The sequence below is a fragment of the Corvus kubaryi genome, unplaced genomic scaffold (assembly GCF_017639235.1).
Source record: "Corvus kubaryi isolate FWS band 111438036 unplaced genomic scaffold, C.kubaryi_AGA036_p1.0 75, whole genome shotgun sequence".
Lineage (NCBI taxonomy): Eukaryota > Metazoa > Chordata > Aves > Passeriformes > Corvidae > Corvus > Corvus kubaryi.
The window spans coordinates 586,642-606,729 of NW_024582062.1; the positions used below are offsets into that span (position 1 = coordinate 586,642).

Sequence of the window (20,088 nt, forward strand, 5' to 3'; positions counted from 1 at the left end):
AGTGGGTTTTTTTCCCCCTTATTTTGTTGTGTGTTTCCTCGGGCCGGTTCGGTGGTGGGCGTTAACGAGCTGTACGGTTTGAGCGCGGGGAGCTCACACTGAACCCTTTCCCGTGACACGGTCCGTGGGTTCGAGGAGAGCCCCCATCACCGCCATCTCCCGCCATGAGGCCCCGGACCTACAGCTCCCAACGTGCCACGCGCGCGGCGCGCGGCGATGACGCACGCCACCTGTCGACTCCCGGGCGATGACGCCCCCGGGTGACATGGCGGCTGTGCGGGAGCGGCGGTGAAGGTGAGCCCCGGGCGGGGCCGGGCCGGGCCGAGCTGAGCTGAGCTGAGCTGAGGGGACCTGGCAGCTGCTTCAGGCTGGGCCAGTCTCTCTGAGAGTCGCCTCCGGAGCAGCAGGGGCAGGGATAGGGACAGGGACAAGGGCAGGGACGGGTGAGTGTCCGACCCTCTGGGGCAGGGTCTTGAGGGGGCGCGAGGCGGGCATGAGGAGGACACTTCCCGCCCTTTTCGCCCGCCCCTGAGGGCGAGGCGGCGGCGTCCGTCCCGAGCGTCAAGCCAACACATCCTCCGGGCGCCGGTATGGTGGGGAGCCAGAGCATCCCTGGAGCACACTGGGATGGCGGGGGAACAGAGCCTGGGGCATTCTCCGGGCACTGGGATGGCGGTGGAACAGAGCCTGGGGCATTCTCCGGGCACCGGGATGGCGGGGGAGCAGAGCCCTGGATGGAGCTCGGTAGCCTGTGGCCCTCATCCGTGGTCACTCTGCCACAGGGGCGGAGACCGGCTGGTCTCGGCATCGCTGAAGGAGCTGCGGCACGGAGTGCGGCCGGGGCGAGGGAGAAGGCAGGGAAAACTGCTGCTATTTGTCTTCGAGAGGGCCTCAAGCTGGCCATGCCTGACTTGTGAAAACGTAACTCATCCTGAAAGTAAGTGGAGGATGGGGAGGAGTGATCACTGCGAGCGATCACTGTTTATTCGAAGGGAGAAGGAAAGAGTTTTGAGTTTTTTTCCGATACATGAGTTGTATAAAGCGGAGCAATTTCTTTGTGGAAGAAAGAGGATAGTTTTTAGAATGCATATTTGTTTAGTTCTTGTAAATATGCTCGGTTGGATCACAGAACCACAGAATGGTTTGGGTTGGAAGGGACCTTAAAGATTATCCAGTTCCACCCCCTGCCATGGGCAGGGACACCTTCTGCCAGACCGGGTGGATCAAGTCCAGTCCAACCTGGCCTTGGACACTTCCAGGGATGGGGCAGCCACAGCTTCTCTGTGAAACCTGTTCCAGGGCCTCCCCAGCCTCACAGGGAAGAATTTCTTCCCACTATCCCATCTAACCCTGCTCTCTGTAAGTCGAAAGCCATTCCCCCTTGTGCTGTCACTACACTCCCTTGGATAGCTGTTGACACTTGGTGACACTGGTCTTTACTGGATGTTTCCCTGTAGCGCAATGTCCCTGTTGTTTACTCGTTCCAACTCAATAGTTGCAGTGAAGAAGGATAAAAGACACATGGCTGAGGTAAATGCTTCTCCACTTAAACATTTTGTCACTGCAAAGAAGAAAATCAATGGTATCTTTGAACAGTTGGCTGCGTACATCAACGAGAGCTCCTTGTTCCTGGAAGGTAAGCTGAGTTCTTGAACTGTGAGTGTGTAACAGTGCTCTGCCCATGTACGATTTCCCCAAAAACACACACCAAACCCCCTCAGTGAGTGAAACGGCACTGCTAAATCTGTGTTTATTTATACATGCGTGTCCATTTATGCGTTTGTAAGAAAAACTGAAATTTTTTTTTTTGAATTTGGGTGGAGTTCAGGCTCATATTTTGAAGATGAGAAGCTCATGCATGTTAAGAAACTGAGCTAATTAGGGAGCTATGCTTGGTTTTTATGTTTGGGAGATTTTTAATTAATTACACAGCCCCAATAGCTTTTTTTTGCCTGTAATCCTTTCATTCTTGCCTGAACACATCATTGCTACTGACGTGTAACATACACCAGTAATTGGCTTTAACAGCTTAAGGCACAGACAGATTTTATCTCTAGGGGTGCTGAACTGTTGGCAGTGTTGGCTGTTCTGTTCAAGGCAGTCCCAAGAATGGGAATGGTTATTAGATACACAAAAGAGGCCAGTTGATAAATGCTGTTGTAGAATTGCTTCAGGGTGTCATTGCCTTTGTCAGGATCACCCACGTGAGCTGTGGGACACAGATAAATGTTCAGTCCTGTATGTTGCCACCACGGAGAGGGGTTTCACCCAGGACTGGCCCAGATGGCTTCTGGCATTCAGAGACATGATCTATTTTGATTTTAGAAACACACAAGAATGTAGAGCTTGATCCTGTCACCACAGAAGAGCAGGTACTGGAAGTCAAAAGCTACCTCTCAAAAGTCAGTGGTATTAGTGAAGTGTTGGCAAGACGACATATGAAAGTTGCTTTTTTTGGGAGGTGAGTCACGTGCTTGTGTTGCCTATGCTCCCCACTCAGTAAAGCATTTGAGTATTGTAGCCAGTAAAAAATATTTATAGAAACACTAGTGCTTTAGCTTTTGCTTGTAATGTGCATGTTCCTGATACAGGTGCTCTTGTAAATTGGAAACAAATATTGCATCATGTAATTCTTCAATTTGAAGAATTCTTAAAATAGGGAAATAGAAAAGTCTTTTTGCAGGCTGCCTCTGGCACCTAATTGTTAATGGCTCTGATACAGCTTGGCTTTAGAGAACTTACTTTTGTAATATCAAAATGAGAACACCTGGGTCTTGGAAGCCTGAAACACCATCCTTAATCTGACTGCAGGACAAGCAATGGGAAGAGCACTGTGATAAATGCCATGCTGTGGGACAAAGTTCTTCCTTCAGGAATTGGACACACCACTAATTGCTTCTTGCGTGTGGAAGGGACAGATGGACATGAGGCTTTCCTGCTGACCGAAGGCTCAGAGGAAAAGAAGAGTGTTAAGGTACAATTTCCTTAAGCATAAGGTTAAGGATAAGAGCTCTTCAGAAATGTCAGAAAAAGGAAGAAACAAGAAAATTAAATTTCACAGTTAAGGATTTTAATCATTAAAGGAGCGGAGATGAAGAATGACTCTTTGTTAGATGTAGGAAGTAAGGAATGAAGCAAGTTGCAGGATGGGGACTTGTTCATTTTATGAAAGAGATGATATGTTATATTTATTAGCGATAGCAGAGTGCAGTGACTCAGGAAGTTCTGAGCTTTGTATGACTGACAGAATCACAGACTTCCTGATAATTCCTCAGTAGCCTTTTCTGACAAGAAAAATCTCTCATAAACTCTCACCAGCAGTTGCCTTTTTACTAGGACCCTCAAGAAGGTTTTATGTGGAAAACCTTCCAGAGAGGAAATAATTTGGACTTTGGCTTTATCTTAAATTGTCTCTGGACAACCTTGAAGGGAGGATAATTGTGTTAGTGGTTCTTGGCATACAGGAAATGTTATTTCCATCTTTTCATAGACAGTAAACCAGCTGGCTCATGCCCTTCATCAGGATGAAGATCTGAATGCTGGCAGCCTAGTCAGTGTAATGTGGCCCAATTCCAAATGTTCTCTCTTAAAGGATGACCTGGTGCTGATGGACAGGTGAGAAATAGCTTTCTTTCCTTTCCTGCTTATCACAGACTAATTACGGAAATGTTTTCAAATATATATTTAACAAACCTCAAGGAAATTGACCCTTTTCTAATCTAAGACAGTGACCAAAGTCCCTTACTGTAATTAACAGTGTGATTTTCTTGGTCATTACTTCCTTTTAGCCTATACTCTGTCACCTCAGGGCAGTGTAGCTCAGACATGGGAAGTTAGTGCTCTGAAAAGCTCTTAATAACTTTTTTAATTCTGTTTTTGCTGTATTCACAGCACAGTAATATCTCATTTCTCTTTATTGCTAGCCCTGGAATTGATGTAACCACAGAGCTGGACAGCTGGATTGACAAATTCTGTCTCGATGCTGACGTATTTGTCCTGGTGGCAAATTCTGAATCAACATTGATGCAAACTGTATGTGCAAGTCCACTTGTTCAATAAATTTGGCTAAATGTTAAAAATATTTGACATATTAATGTAAAGGGGTTTTGTTTCATTTTCCTTAGGAGAAGCAGTTCTTTCACAAGGTGAATGAACGTCTATCTCGACCCAATATATTTATTTTAAATAACCGTTGGGATGCCTCTGCCTCTGAACCAGAATATATGGAAGAGGTTTGTGATGCGTTTAAATGACTTCTCTTTGCATGGATATTATGGAGTCTGTTTTGACTCTGGTCCTTGGGGATACAATCAGTGCTATGTGTGATTGTTTTACAGGTTGGATTTTTATCACCTTACGGTAGAGACTAGAGGGAGCATAGACTAGTGATGAGGATACAGCTCTTGAAATTTCTGAGCAGGAAATCAAGAGTCTCACAGGGGCCCTTTGAAGTTAGATCACTTTAGATAACCTCTGGAAAATTCCATAAAATAGGACATCTTTTTTTAATGCTTTTTTGGTAGCTTAGACCAGCAGAGGGCATCTGGGTGCCTGGTCTAATCTTTAAAAGATGGAAAAAGTGGACTTAACTGCATGTATTTATCCTGGTTATCCCTCAGGTGCGCCGGCAGCACATGGAGCGGTGTACCAGTTTCCTGGTGGATGAGCTCGGTGTGGTGGATCGAGCCCAGGCAGGGGATCGAATTTTCTTTGTGTCTGCAAAAGAAGTGCTGAATGCCAGGATTCAGAGGGCTCAAGGAATGCCAGAAGGAGGTGAGGAAAGCTAGCAGAAACTTTCCATTTACTTAAAGAGAAGAAAATAGAGAATATCTTGTTTCAAAAAATGTATAAAATTAGGGTAGGCCAAATTATTAATAAGGCAATCAAAACAGAAGGGGTGATTTAGCAGCACTTTTGCACTGGCTTCAGTGTAAAGCAGGAGCATTCCTGATGTCCAACATCTGATTGCTTTCTCAAAATTTAAATGGTTGTTTTGTGCGTTCCTTCTCTCAGGTGGAGCATTGGCAGATGGATTTCAAGTAAGAATGCTTGAGTTTCAAAGCTTCGAGAGAAGGTTTGAGGTGAGCATTATGTGTGCTGACCTTCTGGTTAGATTTTACTCCTGAAAGACTGGCACTTGCAGGGACTCATTTTAGAAATAGATCATACAGGAAGGAGAAGTTTTGTTAGTGTGCTCCTGCCTGCTGCTAATCTTGGGCTGCCTTTTGTATACAGGAATGTATCTCACAGTCAGCAGTAAAAACAAAATTTGAGCAGCATACGGTGAGAGCTAAGCAGATTGCGGAAGATGTTCGTCTCATCATGGACTCTGTGCATGTTGCTGCCCAGGAACAGCGGTGAGAGCTGATGCGTGGTGCTGAAGTTTGTATTCTGGGAGAGCTGTAAGGGAACACGAGCATTTGAAATGCAAAACAGAATACAGTGTGTTTGGGAGCAGAAAGGACACGTACTGGTGGTCTTGCTTCTAGTGAATTATGGAAGTATTGGGAAAAGGACCTTTTTTTTTGTCCTGTGCCATGATTGTGTAATGTGTTGCAGATATTGACATGTTTTGTTACTGGGCAGGAAACTCTGTCTTATTTCTGGAATTCAAATATATTTATAGATGAAAAATGCATTTATCTGGCATATTGATAGACAGGGGTTTTTTTCACCAGAGTTTACTGTCTGGAAATGCGAGAGGAACGACAGGATCGTCTAGGTTTTATTGACAAACAGCTGGAGCTCCTTACTCAGGACTACAAGCGGAAAATCAAACAAATCACAGAAGAGGTGGAGAGGCAGGTAAGGAGGAGTGTCTGCAGAAAAGTGGATTGTCTGAAACAGCTACCAGCATGGTGAGGAAAATGTGCAGTGCTGACAAAGCTTTGAAGTACTAGAAATGTGGGAATTACAGATGGGAAGAGGAGAAATGCTTTCAGAAGCTCTATTTTCTCTCCTGTGCTGTTTCTCTAGGTGTCAAATGCAATGGCAGAAGAAATCAGACGGCTCTCAGTGTTGGTAGATGAATACCAAGCAGACTTCCATCCATCTCAAGTAGTTCTTAAAGTGTACAAGAGTGTAAGTGATGTTTGCTTAAGCAATTTAAGAGACCTGTTTTAGCTCTGAGTGATGCCAGCTCATTGAGATGTTTAACAATCTTCCAACTAGGATATGAGCTAAAGCTTTAATTTTTTTAATAATCTCAGTAATAAATTGATACACATTATATATCACTTTATATAGATTGAAGAGAACTTCTCCTGAACTAAAGAGTCCATGTGAGGTTTTTTTGATTTGCCTTTTCATCCCCTTAACTGAAAAATGGGTGGAAGTATGAAATTAATGTTATAACACTGGGCAGACAGATTATGTGCTCCTGTTGTGTGAGGGTCTTTTTAACTAGGAAGCTCCAGCACCTTCAGCCTGCATCTTAGCCATACTTATTTAATCTTAATAACTTTTCTTTGTTTGTCAGGAGCTGCATAAACACATCGAGGAGGGCCTGGGCCGTAACATGTCAGATCGTTGCTCCAGTGCAATCACAACTTCCCTGCAGACAATGCAGCAAGAAATGATAGGTCAGTTCCACAGGCAATATTGCCCTTCTTCTTCCCTTGAATTGCAATGCAAAATAACTAGGTAGATGTTCTGGGTTTCTCATTAATCCAATGGCTGATGCGCAGCTGGCACCATCTTAGTTTCCATCTTGATGAGTCATGCTGTTGTGCAGAGGACTGGTTCTGAGTCTGATTTCCTAAGGAATATGTACAGTCGCAGCATAATCCTCATGATAGAGAGGAACTGTGGCTTTGGAAATTTGAGAGATTCTCACACCAAATCCTAATGAAATACAAATGACTAGTAACTAGGTGCCTGTCTAAATATTGGATTTAACGGGACTATGGTGCCTAAAGACTTGTAGAACTGGGTTTCAGATTTTGTTTTCCAAGGTCTTGCTAATCTGTAAACTTCACCAGCTATCTGTGAGGATTTTGGAGGGTCCTTGGAAAGATTTCCTTCTGAGTTGATCTGAAGAACCAAGAATCGAATTGTAATTGATGATGTATCTCTTACTTTGCAATATGCTTGCTTACGAAATTAAACATACTAAGGAAACTAACTGTGGAGGATGAAACTAGCCATAAGCACCCTGATTATGGAATACAAGACCAGTTAATTCTTGTGAACTCAACAAATGTTTTTGCATGGTTTTGTTTTCTGTGTAGATGGTTTAAAACCCCTCCTCCCAGTCTCTGTGCGGGGCCAGATAGACATGTTAATTCCCCGTCAGTGCTTCATGCTCAGCTATGATCTGAACTGTGACAAGCTTTGTGCCGACTTCCAGGAGGACATAGAATTCCATTTCTCTCTTGGATGGACAATGCTGGTGAACAGATTTTTGGGACCAAAGAATGGTCGTCGGGCCTTGATGGGCTATAATGACCAGGTAGTATACCTCATTGAGTGGTTGGGATAGATATTCGTTATTTCAGTGGCTGCTGAAGTTCCTTTGGTGGGAAGAGCAATAGTTCACCTCTTCTTATTCTCTCCTTTGGTTTTGTTTTGCTCCTGCTTTTCTAATTAGGTTCAGCGCCCTTTAACACCAGCAAATCCCAGTCTGCCTCCTTTGCCTCAGGGCTCTATGACCCAGGAAGAGCTCATGGTGTCCATGGTGACTGGACTGGCCTCTTTAACATCCCGAACTTCCATGGGGATCATCGTGGTTGGTGGTGTGGTATGTGTGCATTCTAGGCAGCATTTTTATAACTTAAGTTGGAGCACTGATGTAAAAAGCACTTGCACTGCTGAATCCTGTAGATATTTGCTATTCACGGATAGTGACCTATTTTCTCCTTTGATCTTCGATTTGAGTATAAACAGTGAGCTGATTTTGCAATGCTCTGTGCACCATTGTTGGGAGTGAGCATCAGTCCAAGATTATGATTGTGTAATTTGTTTTTCGTTGTGCTTCTTTAGGTCTGGAAGGCTGTGGGTTGGAGACTGATTGCTCTCTCTTTTGGCCTTTATGGGCTGCTCTATGTGTACGAGCGCCTCACCTGGACCACCAAAGCGAAGGAGAGAGCTTTCAAGCGGCAGTTTGTGGAGTACGCTGGGGAGAAACTGCAGCTCATCGTCAGCTACACAGGCTCGAACTGCAGCCACCAAGTCCAGCAGTGAGTTCCATGTATTCAGCTAACACCTTATGGAAATTCTGTTGTTTCAGGTTTTTTTTGATGCTATTCCTTGTTAAAAAAGATAACTTCATGCTGAATTCCAGATTTAAAAAAAATGTAATGACACGTTTTAAAATAATATTGCTCTTATTTTGAATATGTAGTGTTTGGGTGCTGTTATGCGTTAATCTTAATGTACTTCCATGTCTCAAAACAAAATGCTCTGACATATTCTTGGGCAGAAGTGGGAAGATGAATGTCTGAGTCACAATACCATCATCCCTATACATCAAAGGGATTTATTCCTTGAATGTGCTGCTTGATCTTACTTTCCATCATATTGAACTCTTGTTTCATAGAGAGCTTGCTGGAACATTTGCTCATTTGTGTCAGCAAGTGGATGTCACACGGGAGAATCTTGAGCAAGAAATTTCTGCCATGAATAAAAAAATTGAAGTTTTGGATTCACTGCAGAGCAAAGCAAAACTGCTCAGGTGAGATTTGATTATTCCATACAATTGTTTTTCATGTGATTGCCCCAGGATGTTCATATGAGCTGTAGTCCATCCTATCTTTGTCATAGCACTTGATGTGCAGACGTCAGCACTTTTCCCTACCAAGTCATGTTCTCTTTCACTAGGTACTTCCCCATGGACTGTTCACAGTCATTTAAAGCTTCTGTCTCACAAAGCACCTTTTTCTTCCTGTTTTTTATTTGTTTGGCATTACCAGTTCCTTTGCATTTATCAAAACATAACAGTCTTCCACTCCTACAAACTCCTTCAGGCCCTTATAAAATTATGCAAAAAGTCTTGCTTTCGCCTTTCTAGCAAGTTGTCTGCTGCTTTCTTTACCCTGCAAAGGCTGTTGGGAAGACTTTTTCAAACATTCCTTACCTACACAGTAAGACCAATGTGAGGTTGTGTCCAAGATCTCTGTTTGAACCTCAAAGCTTAGGGACTGACAGCAGGCAAGCATTCTTGATCTGCAAGGAATGGCAGTAGCCTTTTGGAATGAACCTCTGGCACTCTGTGCCTTGCCGTGTACTCTGTTTAGTTGCGCTTCTTCCTGACTGGCTTGAGAAGAGCTGTTTCATTCACTTAACAAAACTTCCTGTCCTTGCAGGAACAAAGCAGGTTGGCTTGACAGCGAGCTCAACATGTTCACACATCAGTACCTGCAGCAAAGCAGATAGTGTGGGAAGAAGAGAAAAACAACAGTTTCCCTTCAGTGCTCTCTTAATTACTGCAGAGAATATGGTGGGTGATGGAATTCCCTAAAGGGAATGAGCAAGAGCCTATTGCTGTGTTTCCAGTTGCTGTGTGAACAGTAGGATTCTGCTTCCCTGTTCTGTGTCCCACCTCTAAACACTAGTTGTTAATAACTCTTCTTTTTCCTTGTGAGACCAGGCTACTTTGGGAGGAGAGTGTGCTTTATACATTTACAGGAGGCTTTTACTGCACTTCATTTTGCTTTAAACAAATTTAAAGCAATCAAGCAAATGTTTATTAGGTTAAAAGTTATTCTGACACATCTTTATGGAGTCATTTGTTTTACTTCATAAAGACAGAACTTTTGACTTCCAAGCCCCAGGTTGGTTTATGTGTGACAAGCAGCTGTTTGACTAAATACAGATCCTATGCACGCAGACATGATGGTGGTTTCACAAAGCATTTATAGCCCACACAGGCCTGTCTCCTAGGTTAATATTCCGTTATTCTAGAACATAACAGGGAATCACAATGTCCCTTCATAAAAAGGTTTATTGCTCTCAGTGTGCTTAAACCTGTGAACAAAACCCAGTTCTCTTCCGGAGCAAGAGGGATTAAGATTTTGCTTTGGTAAGCTTAGTGAGTTTGAAGTTAGTTTCTTTCTCTTAAGAGCTGTTTAATAACACAGTCTGGCCCATTTCCTGTCATGGACAAATAGTTTGCAAAGACAGAACTAGTTCCTGTGAAGGAGATAGTGCGATAATTTGGCAGCTTGTTGAGGAAGGAAACTAGGAAAGAGAAGCCAGTTGACACAACGTAACGTACTGCATTATGAGCTTAGTTGATGAATGTGGGTTTTCTTTGGAAAAGCACAGCTGTGTTCCTGGAAGCAGGCCTGTGGAATTCCATTACCACTATTTGGCCGCAAGAACAGCATGTGGATTACACGCTGTAAGAGATTTTGCTTCATGTAGAGTTCCCACAGGATGTTACGGTCTGGGCAGCAATAGGATTTCATATGTTTCTCTTCTGTTAAAAGTATCAGAACATGCTGTCAAGTACAGCTCCTCTGGGGTGGGGGCAGTTGTGGCGCTTGTAGTTCATGCCAGGGCAAGAATGGGTTAAAGCAACTTAGTTTTTTTGAAGACATTCTTTATTTGCAAATACATGAAATTAATTGTTGAGTTTTGCCCTGATGCAGTTTTGAATTTGGAATATACTTGGGAATTGTAAGGACTTGAGTCTCTTCCTGTTGGAATTGATAGAGAAGAAATTCTCACTGATTTTAGGAGGAGTAGGATTAAGTTCCTCTGTTGCAAGCTTCTTTTCCTCTTTGTGAGTCAGTATTTTGCCTTGTGTTGGTTATAATCTTTCTGTTGCCTTCAAAATGTCTGAGGAATCCAGAATCAGATCCTGTAGTTCTGAGATTAGTGACAACCTAAATCTCTTCAGCATCACACACATAGAATATGGGCTGTCTTCGAGCAGGTCCCAGCTGAATTCAGAACTACTGAGCAGTGGGGTGCTTTCTTATTGACAAAGAGACTTTTCCCTTGAAAATGGCTTTAGGATTTCTCATTCATGCTCAGGTGTGACTATATGTGCGTGTGACAAGTCCCATGTTTTTCATATCATGGGAGTTCCAGAAAGAAACGGCCTGATACTTGAGGGAGTAAAAATAGTGAAATGTCAGTAAGTACTTCTTAGGTAAGGCTGTTGTGAGATTTGCAGAAAGACTTGAAGTATCTTGATTGTGTAGGAGCTGGCGGTGAGGCTCTTGCGTCTTCAGAATGCAGAAAGGAGACAAACCTTTCCCTTCCAGTAGACAGCTTTGACTCCAACTCAAACTGAAAAGCTGTTTTCATCAGAAGTTTTGACCTTGATTGGGTTCCTCAGGCAGCCACCAGGATGTGAATATAGATTTGATCAAATCTGAAAATGAGCAAGAAAGAAATTTGAGTCCTTGCTTCTGGAAGTGTGTACTCTGGGCTTGTAGTGAAGTATATTGGAGTAAGTGGAATCATCTACTCTTACTCTGCTGCAGGTCTTAGTTAAATAAATTTGAATCTTTAGTCTCTCAAGCTGTAACATACACAGTTATAATAAGCTATGTTCTGCTCTACTGAGTTAAAATATTAAGCACATCCCTAATACACAAGGATATCATCAATTTCAGGTCGAGGCAGAGGATGATGTACTTCTGCTCAGCAGCTCATGACTACTTGAAATGCTGACCTTGCTTTTGAAGAGGTAGTGTTAGCATCTCTTCAGTGGACCTTAAAGGGGAAATCTGATAAATGAGCTGATCTTTAAGCCAGTGTCTTATCTGTGAAGGGAAAAGAGATTTATTGGTTCTTAGAACCCAGGGTCTTGCTGCTGTGTGTGTGTGTCTGACCCTGCTCAGGCCCTGGTGCTGTCGGCATTCTCACTGCAGAGCTGAAACCTAACCTACAGAACAGGGGAAAGAACCACTTGAACTTTTTCAGAAGCAAAGCTGCTAAGATGTGTGGGTAAGGATGTGTAACCCTTGTCCCTGGAAGCCCAACTGATCGAGAATCAAACTTTTAACAGACAGGCTTACAAGCTGGATTCCTCTGAAACAAATTATAGCTGTACTTCTTTAACTGAGAGTGGTGGAGCACTATCACGAGGAGTTTGTTCTCTTCTGATTTTCATAAAGAATGCTGTACTAATCCTTAAAACAGGTAATTCCAATACCAGTCTTCCCCAAACTCCCATTAAAGAAGGTCAGCTAAATGCGCTTTTATCTTATAGCTGCTACTTACTTTTCCTGTTGCATTATGTTGATGGAGCTCTTCAAAATACTCTTACCAGTGAGTTTTCTCTCTGCTGTATTTAAGGTGATAAATTTGCATGAGTTAGTCCTGTAACAGTGCTGTAAACAATGGAAACAAAAATAAAAATGAATTGGAAAAACGCTTCTCCTGATGTGTCCTGCATGTTGTGATACAATCTTCCAGTGTAAGTATATCAGCTGACGTCAGTACATACAGCTTTGCTGCTTTGTGGTACTGAATTGCATGTTTGACACTAGCGACCTTTTTCTGTTGTTCTTACTTTGAAAATTGACCAAGAGACCAATGATACTGACTTGTTTAATAGAAAGTTTTAGTTGCACCAAAATTGTCAGTATTGAATCAATGATTTCTTGAGAATATTTTAGGAAGTAATAGTGAGCAACTACTGACTTGGTGGCCTGAAACTGTGGTGGGTCAGTATCCTCAGCTGGTAAGTTACATCGGGCGTATTAGAAAAGGGCAGATTTCCCGTGACAAGTTTTCAAAACAGCTCCCTTTGGGCTATAGGGGTACTGGGGGTACGTGGCCCTACCGACACGGAGCGCTGGGGGCAGGGTCCTGCCAGGGCTCTGTCCCGAGTGGCTCCCCCCGCCTCCTGCAGCCCGCGGCCGGGCCGGGCCGGGCCCCGCGCATGCCGGGAGCCGCGGGGCGGGACCGCCTGCTCGAACGGCCGCGCCGGGGCCGCGGGGGGGAATCCCGGCGGCGGCTGGAGCGCGGCGGGCATCCCCCGGCTCCCGGAGCGGCGCGGGCATCCCCCGGCTCCCGGCGAGAGCGGTGGGGGCGGTGCAGGTGGGCCGGGAAACGCGGGGCCGGCGCGGGGACTTTGAACGCCACGGCCCCGGAGCCGTAGGGCCTGGCGAGGCTCATGGGCTCCCCGCACTGCGAGGAAGGGTAGGGTTCACCGTTCTCTGCCGGCTGCCGGACCGGCCTCTTGGAGAGGAAAGGGGAATTTTACAATGCTCGGGCTCTCTCCCCTTCCTCGTGGCCATGGGAGGACCGAACCAGCGCGTCTGTGCAGGAGCAGCGCGGAGTGTTGAACAACTTCCTCGCAGGGAGGAGAGTTCTCAGCTCCCGAGACAGCCGTTGTTTATCTCTAACCGCGGGAGGCGAAGCTCCTTTTCACAAAGGTTTCAAATTAGAGCAGTTTAGTAAACCTGAGCCCCCGGGGTTGAGCATGAAGGACTTGTAGATTATGCCAAGCATGGACCTCATCTGGTAAAACCCTTCCAGAAAGTCCCTTGACTGATGTTATTTTTAGAGTATTTGCTTTCTGATGAGCAAGAAATGAGAAGATGCTCTATTAGCTTTGTCCTGTGAAGGCTGTGAGAACTACTGGGGTTTTTTCTAATTATCTCTAGTTTAGTGCCTCAAGACTGATATTTCTATTTTCTGTTCTGTAGTGCACCTCTCCCTTATTTTTTGTAACAAAGAGGTATGTTGTAGTTTGTTGATTGTTAGCGCTGCTCTCGATTCCTCCCACTGCTGTTGTACCACATGTGCATTGGATTCCTCATGTCTAGTTGCCAAGGTAGCAGACACAAAGACAAATCAGATGAGTTTTGCAGAAGGTTTTGGGGATCCTTTGGAACAAAAGGTCCCAGAGAAACGCATAGTTTTCTTGAGAACATAATTTATCAGTCTAGTCAAAAGCAATGTGGGAGTTTGGGTTTAGGGTTTGCTGCTGTCTTATTTAAAAATCCACTTTCTGCAAATTTAGAGGAGCTTGTGATGTTGTAAAGATGTTGAACAGTGTGACAGCCTTTCAGTCAAGCTACGCTTCATTCATTTTCTGTTTATTAACTCCTTTTCACTCCCCTTTTCTAATAAAAGGGCATCCCTTTGTGAGATTTAATTTAATTCATTCGTGGGATTGGGATTGCCTGAACTGTAGTCCTGAGTCATAGTTGAGCCTTTTGGAGCCTTCCTGCCTGGGGAACATGGAGGACAGTTTTGACTAAGTATTTCTTCTGGATATAGCCGATACATTCATATTAATATTTTGAACTTACGAGCATCCTAGTGTTATCATAATATAATTTTCAATGCTTGAAAAGAACATTACAGCAGAATTGCATAACTATGTCCTAAATAACAGCTTCTGAACCGAATGTCTCTTATTTAGCTTTTTGATGTGAATTTTTCGTGTTTACTGTTTCCTTTGTCAGTGTTTCTTGTCTCTGTTAAATCAGCTCCCAGTTTCTGAGTGCAAAATATTTGACTGTATATCCAAGGGGAGAGAAACATCTAGTGTTGCTGGTTCTGAGCATAAGGAGTTTTGAGACTGGCTGATTTCTCAGGAGCAAGAATCAACATTTCAACAGCTGTAAGTAATTTTTAGGAAAAGTCCTCTGAAAGTGGTTTCACCTTTGTCTGCTTCTTCACTTAATGTGGTGAATTTATGTAGTTCACTCTTCCTCTAGTTTTACATTAAAATGTTTTTGTAGGATGGACTTAGAGCTCCTGAAGAGGCTGCGCCAGACCAACCAGGACCTTCTACAAATGCTCAGAATGAAGCAGGAGGAGATCAGAAAAGGACTTCCCAGCAGGCAACTCCTTCCAGCATCCCTTCATAGCAGCACAGCTGCTGACAGATGTGTCCCCTTGCCCAGGAGAGGGGTATGTGTGGTGTCTGTGCTAGAAATTCAGGGAAGCAAATGGGCCTCATATGACAGATAGCAGCTCTGCCTATGGTGTGGTTTGGTCAAGGAGACATATGGACATAAAAGAGCTCTTAGAAAGAGGAATGGGGAATATGGAGTCTATTAGAAAAGTAGCTGCCCTTTGGTGATTGTTTATCCTGTGGTCTCAATCTGATCTCCTGGCCAAGGGTTTGGAGATCAGTTCCTGCCTAAGAAAGGCAAGTTTCTTCATTGAAGATAGGAATGAACGTTGTGGAACAAAATCCTTCTGTTTCTTCTAAGTACAAGGGCTGAAAGTTCAGTGGTTCCTCAAACTGGGAAAAGCTGCATTTAGCTGGAAGTGGATCTCTTTCTTACCCTCTCCAAAACATAAGGATTTTTCTTTTTCCTCTGCAGGAATTTAAAGGAGTGAACAGACTAGAATGAGAGGTTGATTTAGTGAGTGAAATGTTCTTATGAAAGGTATTTGTAGCCTGACTGATGCTATGTATTGAGAGAGTCTCTGTCCTTACAGAAGGAAAATCAGGTCAATGCAGTGAAGTCTACAGCTGACCCCAGAATAATGGTGTCTGTGGAACCCAGAGCTGGCCCAGCCCTCAGTTCATCTCTTAAACACAGCAGCAGTGACAGAGGGGTACAGCAACAACAAGCGAAGACAGAGGAAGGAGTGGGTTTCAATTCCAGATTTCCTGGGAAAGAGAAGAATGTTACGCCAGTGTCTGCAATCATTATGTGTGGCAGAGAAATCTCCAGAGCGCATGGGGATGGCCATGCTCGAGGAAGTCCAGAGAAAGAATCCTTCTTCCTGGGACGGGGAGAGAACAGAAGACAGTCCACTCTGATGCATGGTCCCCATGAGAAAAGTCATCCGGAGCCATCACTGAGCAGAGTGCAAAATAAAGAGACCAGTGAGCAGCATGTGGTCATCAGAGAGCCCCGTATCCCTAAATCAGTCTTGCTGACATCTCGGTCCAAAGAGTTAAAGGTAAATGTTAAACAAATGCTTTTCTTATTTTCCTAAGTCAACAGAATGATGAGGAGAAAGGGCCAGGAGAATGTTACCTGCCCTGTTCCCACTGTGTAAATTGGAAGTTGGAGTCAGAACTGTTCTCAGCTATAGCAGCCAGGGGCTGTTTGCAGTTTGTTCAGGCCCTGCTTTCCTTAGCCAGTGAACTGAAAGACTGGAAATCCGTAATACTTCACTGTGAGGTTCCCTGTCTCTTGCATATGTCATCCACATGCTGAGGGAGAACAGGCAGGTGCAGTGCTGCTGTTGCACAGTTTGTTTCCATAGGTGGAAGGGCAGGCCCTGGCTGTGATCATCCTCCAAGGCAGTGCAGGTTGCCTGATCTCTGGGGATGTGCGACGCAGCTCAGCATTTTGTTTAAAGCTCTGAAAAATCCTGCCTTATGTGGGGAAGTCCCCTGCCTCCTCTTTCTGTTGTATTTATTGAGAAGATAAAAGGGCTGATAAGCAAATTACTGGTAGAAGCATAGATAGAATCCAGTCTCAAACTAAGCCACAGCTGTCTCATCTGAACAGCTGCCAGTTGTCTCCTCAGCTGTAGCTTTGAATGTCCTGCCAGATGATTAGGAAGTCTTTATGAATTGTTTTCTTTCAGAAGGAAGCTCGTCATGTGACTTTTCAGCCTGACCCTGAAGAAGATGCCGTACCTGTGAGCAGCTGGTCTGCCCGTCCTTTCCTGGGCTATGACTGGATTGCAGGTGAGTCCTAACTCTGAAGCAAAGCTTTCAGTGTGACGTGGTGATATTAAGAGTTAAAACACAGTTTATGATCCTTTTGAGGTGTGGTGGAACTGCTGTCCTAGGATCAACGGAGCAGGTCCCAGCAAAAGGCCTGCAGCTTTGTCAGAGGCCCCTCTCCAGACCAGAGGTGACCTGTGCTTACCTGCAGTGGTGAAGTAGCAGCGGTATGGGAATCCAGGCAGCAAATGGCAAAGCCAAGTGGGGTCAGAAGGGATACCAAATACATGGAATGAATGAATGCAATAAGGGACCCAAAACACACAGTAAATCTCTGGCTTGACATGATGTTCTGCCCTTCTCATTATCATTATTTTGTTTTGACTGTTTCTTGTGAGGCTTGCTTTGGTACTTTCCCAAATTTTGTAAATCATTGAACTTTTCTCTTTCCTTGGTGTTCTCAGGGCTCCTTGATACAAAGTCTTCAGTAACAGAAAAATCTGAGCAATACTTTGCTGAGCTGCAGGAGTTCCGACAGGCCAACAGAGAAACCTGTATTCATCAGCAGCACCTGGAGTAAGTGGCAATGGGGAAGGGCTGAAGCAGCAATGTTCAATCCCTTAGTAATCCCTGTAGTAATAAGAACAATAGTCTGATTGCAGCAGGACATTGCAAGCGTGGCTTTGAGGGCCTTTATTTACCTCCCAGTCATGTGTGCTTGGAAAAAGCAGTGCTGTTCAGAGGGCCAGCCCCTCTGTTACTAACTGATTTTCTTGTGCATTTCTTTAGACCCAAGGCTCTGGATTGCACAGGTCCTGAACAAGAACTGGATTTGATAACTGGTTCCCATAAGTGTAAGATCATATTTTTTCCTAATGCAATTTCTGTGAATAAACAACTGAGCAGTCTTTACCTATCATCCTGAGCACCGCATCGTGCAAGACAAGCAAGAATGTATTATTTTCAGCTGCAGCTTTTCAACCAGATTCAACTTCCTACTCCAAAGATGGTTGAGTCTTCTAGGGATCCTCTCTCAGTGTTATTTTAATTTGTCAGGGTTTCTTGTAATTGGATAATGTTCTGTTTTTAAATTAAAGAGGCTGAAGTTTTGTTCTTGCTTTTTAGGAACTTACTTGGGGACAGGAAATGTATAAGATATTTCAGGAAAAGCAGCTCTTTTTATAGAATGCAGGTGTGGCACTGTGGTAGAACACAGCTTTTTTGACTGGGTTCAGGGACCTTGTGACAAACAAGAACTACAATGAAGGTTTGTTGCTCCGTGCAGGTGTTTACTGTTACAGATTAAACCAGCGCCTCTTCACCATCCCCGTGGATTCAGAATCTGCCTGCCCTGTGTGTAAGATCCCACATACCCACCAGCCCCCGGGGACACTGGAAGAGCCAACTTATGTCAGGTAAATAAGAATTACTGCTTTGTAATATGCAGAACTCAAGGAAACAGTAGGGAAGAAAAAGCTGATCAGGTGAAGGAGAAAAGAGCATCATAACAGCTCTGTAGAAGGTTGCTTTTTTCAAGGCAGAGGTATCTCTTGCTTAAAAACTCTTTACTGATCTTTTCTATAAGCAGAAACAGTCTTGTAATCAATGAGAAATGCAGGTTTTGTCTGAATTTGGTCCAGAATGTGAATGTACATGTAAAATATCTACTGTCCTAATCCAGAACTTGTTCACTTGGTTCACTTTGGGGTTAGATCCTTGGATTCTGAATGGGAAGGCATGCAGAGATTCCCTGTGCCTTGGCAGAGGTGTAGGCAGTTACTTTCCTTGTGTGGTTCCAGGGTCAGCATTCCCAGATCCACCCTTTTGCCAGCCTACAAGTACAAAGCCCATCGCAGGAGGAGCTTTGAGCCGGCAGACAATCTAGCACTGCCTTCGGTAAGTTGCTGTCTTCCTGTTGATGGCGTGGCCCAGGCTGGGCCTTGCTTTGTAGCAAGAAGGAACGAGAATCTGGGACTCCCCTGGCAGTTTCCACTAAAATTTTTGAAATGCGTCAGTGAGATAGCCAGAACATCCTTTGGTGTGTTCTGAGTTTGTGCCTTTGTGTGAGTGGCATAAAGTGTATGACATTTCCAGTGCTTTACACTGCACAGAAGAGAATGCCATGTGGAGCTGTATCCTTCTGGGGCAGATTTGGCTGACTTGTTTCAGGCATTGGCTTCTCAACACGATGAACCATAGCTAAGAGTGCCTGTGTTTGTTTCCACAGATGTTAAGGAGTCTGAAAGGCAAGTGTCCATGAAGTATTCACAAAATCAGTAGTGGCAAGGGTGGATTTAAAACTGCTATTGTGTTGCTGGTTCTGTATTCCAGCCGGTAGTCAATGCTGCAGGCAGTATTGCTAATCTAACCTAGCCCAGGCCTAGAGATTTCCAGGGAAGAGGTGGGAGGAAGCTTAGTTTTGAGGTTTAGGGAACTGGATGAGTCAGTTGAGACAGGTTCAGAGAGGTCGGGTGCTTGAGTTCACAAAGCGGGAGATCAGTTTAGAAAGGTGGAAGAGGGGACAACAGTGTAATTCTCCTTTATTTGAGATTTCATTTATTTCCTGTTAGTCATATAAAACTCCTCAAAAAATAATAAATTAATTACTCACTTAAACCTCCCTTTGCAGAAGTTAGTTCTAAATAATAACAGGCCACAATAGATAAAAAAGGGTAAAGCATTCCCATCTTTTTTCACAGCATTGCCTGGCTGGCTGGGAAAATATGGTCCCTTCCAGCAACCCCCTGCTCAGCAGTTTGGATCTGCGAGCCTCACTGGAAGAGAAGCCTTCTCCCTATCCTTGCCTGGTAAGAACAGCCTCCAGAGTGCCAGGAGATGCTGGGAATTGCACAGATTGAAATTGTGGCCCCATCTCTAAAGGGTGTGATGGTTATTGAAAGCTGAGCAAATGAAAATGCCTGGAAGAGTATCTCCTTATCTCCTTGTCACTACTGGGAAATGTTTTCCTTCTGCTGACTGATGTGCACAGAGACAAAAAAGCAAATGGAGCTGAATAACAGGCAAAAGCCTGTTCAGCTCGCTAGTCTTCATCAAAATGGGAAAAGTCACTTTGGCATTCTTTGATTAATATCCTCTTTATTTGGATTCCAGGACTTAGTGTCCAGAATGTCAGGAGAAGCCAGAACTGATAAGTTTCTGCATCTGCCTCACTTGGCACACCTGAGGTTTAGCAGAGCAAACCGGGACACCAGAGAGCAGCTCTCAGTTCAGACGCCACTCCCTCAACACTCTGGACTATTGACTTGATTGCTCTGGGGAAGGGATGGGCACAGCACGTGGAAACGACTCAGAAACAAAGCAATTTGGATAAAAATAAATCTTTGGACAGATTTTCCCCAATTTTCATAGTCATGCGCATATGTGAGCAACCAATATACAGATCTGAGTTTGTACAGTCCACTATGTTCACTTTGTGGTTTTTTTGCCATTTACAGCTACTTCTGAGCAGCTGCATGAGCTGTCCCAGCTAGGGCTGGATAAAGGCATGTATCCAGGATCAGTAATGCATCTGCACCTCA

At 44.2% G+C, this 20,088-nt stretch overlaps 2 protein-coding genes across 3 annotated transcripts; both read left to right on the forward strand.

Annotated features, from left to right (window-relative positions):
* Nucleotides 1–193: 193 nt before the first annotated feature.
* MFN2 (mitofusin 2) lies at nucleotides 194–12,330 on the forward strand. Of its 2 annotated transcripts, none has more exons than XM_042051352.1 (19): nucleotides 194–294; nucleotides 783–937; nucleotides 1,458–1,636; nucleotides 2,326–2,461; nucleotides 2,812–2,974; nucleotides 3,491–3,615; nucleotides 3,924–4,032; nucleotides 4,125–4,232; nucleotides 4,620–4,773; nucleotides 5,014–5,081; nucleotides 5,236–5,357; nucleotides 5,679–5,805; nucleotides 5,977–6,081; nucleotides 6,479–6,581; nucleotides 7,230–7,450; nucleotides 7,589–7,738; nucleotides 7,981–8,177; nucleotides 8,537–8,671; nucleotides 9,303–12,330. In XM_042051352.1, exons 3-19 carry the CDS (start codon nucleotides 1,462–1,464, stop codon nucleotides 9,370–9,372), a joined length of 2,268 nt encoding a protein of 755 aa, XP_041907286.1. In that variant the 5' UTR covers nucleotides 194–294; nucleotides 783–937; nucleotides 1,458–1,461; the 3' UTR covers nucleotides 9,373–12,330. The 2 variants fall into 2 exon arrangements, with proteins under 2 accessions (XP_041907286.1, XP_041907287.1); XM_042051353.1 differs by lacking the exon at nucleotides 194–294 and adding an exon at nucleotides 302–443.
* Nucleotides 12,331–13,002: 672 nt separating this feature from the next.
* Nucleotides 13,003–19,967, forward strand: LOC121675705 (migration and invasion inhibitory protein). Its single transcript, XM_042051359.1, has 10 exons — nucleotides 13,003–14,530; nucleotides 14,652–14,823; nucleotides 15,361–15,831; nucleotides 16,468–16,570; nucleotides 17,014–17,125; nucleotides 17,339–17,403; nucleotides 17,835–17,964; nucleotides 18,349–18,445; nucleotides 19,249–19,356; nucleotides 19,661–19,967. The coding sequence occupies exons 2-10, from the start codon at nucleotides 14,653–14,655 to the stop codon at nucleotides 19,814–19,816; spliced, it is 1,413 nt and encodes a 470-aa protein (XP_041907293.1). The 5' UTR covers nucleotides 13,003–14,530; nucleotide 14,652; the 3' UTR covers nucleotides 19,817–19,967.
* The last annotated feature ends 121 nt before the right edge of the window (nucleotides 19,968–20,088 follow it).